Raw genomic sequence first — 3,866 nt, forward strand, 5'->3', positions numbered from 1 at the left:
GCTACCAAAACTATAGATATGCTAAAATGTGGGTATGCCAATTTTTTTTACCAAATTGTTGAAAATTTTATAAAATGAGCTAATTTTTGAATTCCAACCAAATAACTGCTAAAAAATTTTACATGCCCATATTTTAGCATTGTAAATTTTGGTAGCCAACCAATTAGACCCTTGACCCATTTATTGAGCCCTACCCCCCCCCCCCCCCCCCCGACTGAAGAGCCCATGTCATGTTAGCCCAGGAAGTTTCATCTTTCTGACTGGTTGCCTTTGGGGCCCAAACGATCCATACGAGGCCCATACAAGCCCACTAACGGTGAAACCGCCACCTCACGGGCCTTACCCTCTTATCTCTTTCTCCCGTCTCAGGAGCTTCGCCCCGCATGCAGATGCAGCACCGCCCCGCCTCCATGGCGCCGCTCCCACTCCCCATTCCCGCAATCACCAGCCCCCACGCTTCCAAACCGCACGACGCGCCGGCGCCGGGGCCGAGGGCCGACGCTCCCTCCCTCCACGCCGCGCTCGGCTCCCTGTCCCAGCACGCCCACGACAGCGCCCTCCGCGACGCGTTCGCGCTTGTCGCCCACGCCGAGCGGCAGTCCTCCCCGGCCGCCGCCGTCTCGGTGGGACCTGAGGTGTACGCGTCTCTGCTCCAGTGCTGCGTCGCGTCTGGGTCCCTCCGCGCGGGCCGCCCGGTGCACGCGGCGCTCGTCAAGCGCGGGCCCTACTACTGCCGGAACGCGTACGTCGGCACCAAACTCGCCGTCTTCTAGGCCCGCTGCGGCGCGCTCGCCGACGCCGAGCGCGCGTTCGGCGCGCTCCCGGACAGGGACAGGAACGCCTACGCATGGGCGGCCGTCATCGGGCTCTGGAGCCGCGCGGGGCTGCACGCCAGGGCGCTCGACGGGTTCGCGGCCATGCTCCAGGCGGGCGTCCCCGCGGACAATTTCGTCGTGCCCACCGTGCTCAAGGCGTGCGCGGGGCTCGGGCTGTTCAGCGCCGGGAGGGCGGTGCACGGGTACGCGTGGAAGGCGGGGATCGCGGAATGCGTGTACGTGATGAGCAGTCTAGTGGACTTCTACGGGAAATGCGGAAAGCTGGAGGACGCCAGAGGGGTGTTCGACGCAATGCTGGAGAGGACCGTGGTGAGCTGGAACTCGATGCTCATGGCGTACATGCACAATGGCAGGATCGATGAGGCCGTGGAGCTGTTCTACGAGATGAGGGTTGAGGGCGTGCTGCCGACGAGGGTCAGTGTTGTGAGCTTGCTGTCTGCATCGGCGGAGCTTGAGGCTGTTGATGGGGGGAAGCAGGGCCATGCCGTGGCCATATCAAGTGGGTTAGAGATTGATGTGATTCTGGGTAGCTCTATGATCAACTTCTACTTTAAAGTTGGGTTGGTGGAGGCTGCTGAGGCGGTGTTTGAGCAGATGGAAGAGAGAGATATTGTCACTTGGAATTTGATGATTGCTGGGTATTGTCAGAATGGGCAGATTGACAAAGTTTTTGACACTTGTCGAAGAATGCTGGAGACCAACCTCAAATTTGATTGCGTGACATTGGCGTCCATTATCATGGCTTGTGTAAAATCTTGCAGTATGATGGTGGGTACAGCTGCTCATGGTTATGCAGTCAGAAATGATCTTCATTCAGATAGGACTGTTGCTTGTGGCTTGATAGACCTGTATGCGAGTACTGGGAGGATTGAACATGCACGTCAAGTGTTCAATGCCATGAGTCAGAGAGACCCGGTCTTGTGGAAAGTGATGATTTCCACTTATGCAGATCATGGCATGAGTTCTGAGGCTCTGAAGCTTTTGGATCAGATGCAGCTCGAAGGCATGTCCCCAACTGCAGCATGTTGGGATTCAGTAATTTCGTCTTTTATAGAAAATGGCCTGTTCGAAGATGCTCTAGACATATTCAACCAGATGCTTCTGACTAAAACACGCCCCAACCTACGCACTTGGAGCCTGTTAATAAGTGGCTTAGCCCAAAATAGCATGCATAAGCAGGTAGCAAATCTATATTTCAAGATGCAGGAGGTAGAGTCAGCACCCAGTCCAACAATCTATTCAGCAGTGATCCTTGCTGTTAAAACTGCAGCTTCTGTACATTGTGGAAAGGCAATTCGTGCATGCATTGTTAAAAAGGGCCTGCTGTTGTCCAAATCCGTGAGACAATCGCTTCTGAACATGTATAGTAGTTTCGATGATGGAGGCACGTCGGACAGTTTACTAAGATCGCTTGCTGAATGCAGTAAATAACAGAAAATGGACCCAACAATATGGCACGCCAGCTGTACATGATTATATAGCATTGCACATAGTGAAATGATTCATTTTTGTCATCAATGTGGTTGGGAAGTAAATATCCACTGTCACTAACATATACAGGTTTATGTGCAGTAAAATCACTAACATGCTAATGTTGACATTTCTGATATGGTATCGAGCCTGCATCTGAATCGACAGGAATTTTCTATATGCCAGAATGTTCCAATCAGAAAACGAGCATCATGTAGAACCCGGGCCAGCAAGAAAACAGCGTTACTGTTTGTGTTGGCACAGAGCTCGCTCTGGAGGCTTACAGGTACAGATGTTTGGCCCTTGAATTATTTGCAAAAAGGTGCACTGTGACTACGGATAACATTTTGGGGGATGTTGCGCTTATGTCTGCCCACTTTGCTCAATTTGTTATCAAACTGTTCACTCTGTGCCGTGCCTTTTGTGGAATTGTCAGAAGGCACTATGGGCAAATTATTGTTGTAGTCCTGGTTACAGTTCAGACAATATAATAACAGTATATTCCATACTGTAAAGTGTAATTTGCTTATTTTACATATTTTCCATTCTTTTGGATACAAGTGTAGAAGATTTTAAAACTGCTCAGTTTATTTGTCATCATATGATAAAGGGTTCTCCAACTTATGGTTTCTTTTGACTGCACGAGTTTAGATTTCCCAGATCTTCAACTCTCTTTCAATTCTCCCGTGATAAGCATCAAACTTACTTCGTTGGCTGTAATTCCTTGCCCATTCAGTTTACAGGGTCTGAATAAGAAGCATCCCAACTTTCAGAAATGGTTCATATCTATCACCAGTGCTTATGAGAGTAAATATCTACAGTTGCCAACACAGACAGGTTTGTATGTAGTAACATCTGTTACAGGCTTATGTTGACAATATCTGATATGGAATGGAATCTGGGATGTGATTTGAGTGGCATTTTCACAAGGTCAGAAGGTTCCAAACAGAAAACGAGCACCTTGAAGTGCCGGACCAGCCCGCTTGTGCTGACACATAGCTGATAGCTCCCTCTGAAGTTTGCAGCTACAGATGTTTGAATTATTTGCAGGAAAGGAGTACTATTTGGCTCATGTTGACTGCTGTGAAGTGTGCTGCATTTGTGATGGCTATCCAGTTTGCTGAATTTGAGATCAGTGCTGGTCCCTTGTGGGAGGAATTTTAGAAGACAAGGTTAGCCTATATGCTGTGGGCTGATTGACTTGTAGCCCTGTTACAATCCTGACAGTAGATTATCTCGCTGTACATATCTTTTTGATAATGAAGGACTTGAAGAATTGCAAAAAAACCTAAACCCTAGACCCTCTATTCTTTCTGATGATAAAATACATGGTTACATTTACTGCATGCCTGTCGATTTTCCAGATCTGCACCTGTTCCAATTCTCGTGTGATGAGCAGTTGAGCATCAACCTTACATTGGCTAGTACCCAATTGCCGTGGGAAAAAGTATCAACCTTACACATCATCAATTGCAATTCCTTTGCTTTTCGGGATCTGAAGCGGAGGCACCCCCAACAGTTATACAAAGGAATCGCTAAGAAAAGAGTTCAGTGGGTTCC

At 49.0% G+C, this 3,866-nt stretch overlaps 2 protein-coding genes across 2 annotated transcripts; both read left to right on the forward strand.

The window, feature by feature from the left end:
• Positions 1–378: 378 nt before the first annotated feature.
• Positions 379–2,840, forward strand: LOC120675894 (pentatricopeptide repeat-containing protein At5g55740, chloroplastic-like). The gene has a single exon (XM_039957102.1). It carries the CDS (start codon positions 384–386, stop codon positions 771–773), a length of 390 nt encoding a protein of 129 aa, XP_039813036.1. The 5' UTR covers positions 379–383; the 3' UTR covers positions 774–2,840.
• LOC120675893 (pentatricopeptide repeat-containing protein At5g55740, chloroplastic-like) lies at positions 389–2,926 on the forward strand. The gene has a single exon (XM_039957101.1). It carries the CDS (start codon positions 918–920, stop codon positions 2,265–2,267), a length of 1,350 nt encoding a protein of 449 aa, XP_039813035.1. The 5' UTR covers positions 389–917; the 3' UTR covers positions 2,268–2,926.
• The last annotated feature ends 940 nt before the right edge of the window (positions 2,927–3,866 follow it).

Source organism: Panicum virgatum, chromosome 5N, assembly GCF_016808335.1.
Source record: "Panicum virgatum strain AP13 chromosome 5N, P.virgatum_v5, whole genome shotgun sequence".
NCBI classification, from domain to species: domain Eukaryota; kingdom Viridiplantae; phylum Streptophyta; class Magnoliopsida; order Poales; family Poaceae; genus Panicum; species Panicum virgatum.

What these genes read in the sequence shown, in the direction of transcription:
- LOC120675894 (XM_039957102.1), top strand. Translation starts at nt 384, where the DNA reads ATGCAGATGCAGCACCGCCCCGCCTCCATGGCGCCGCTCCCACTCCCC.
- LOC120675893 (XM_039957101.1), top strand. Translation starts at nt 918, where the DNA reads ATGCTCCAGGCGGGCGTCCCCGCGGACAATTTCGTCGTGCCCACCGTG.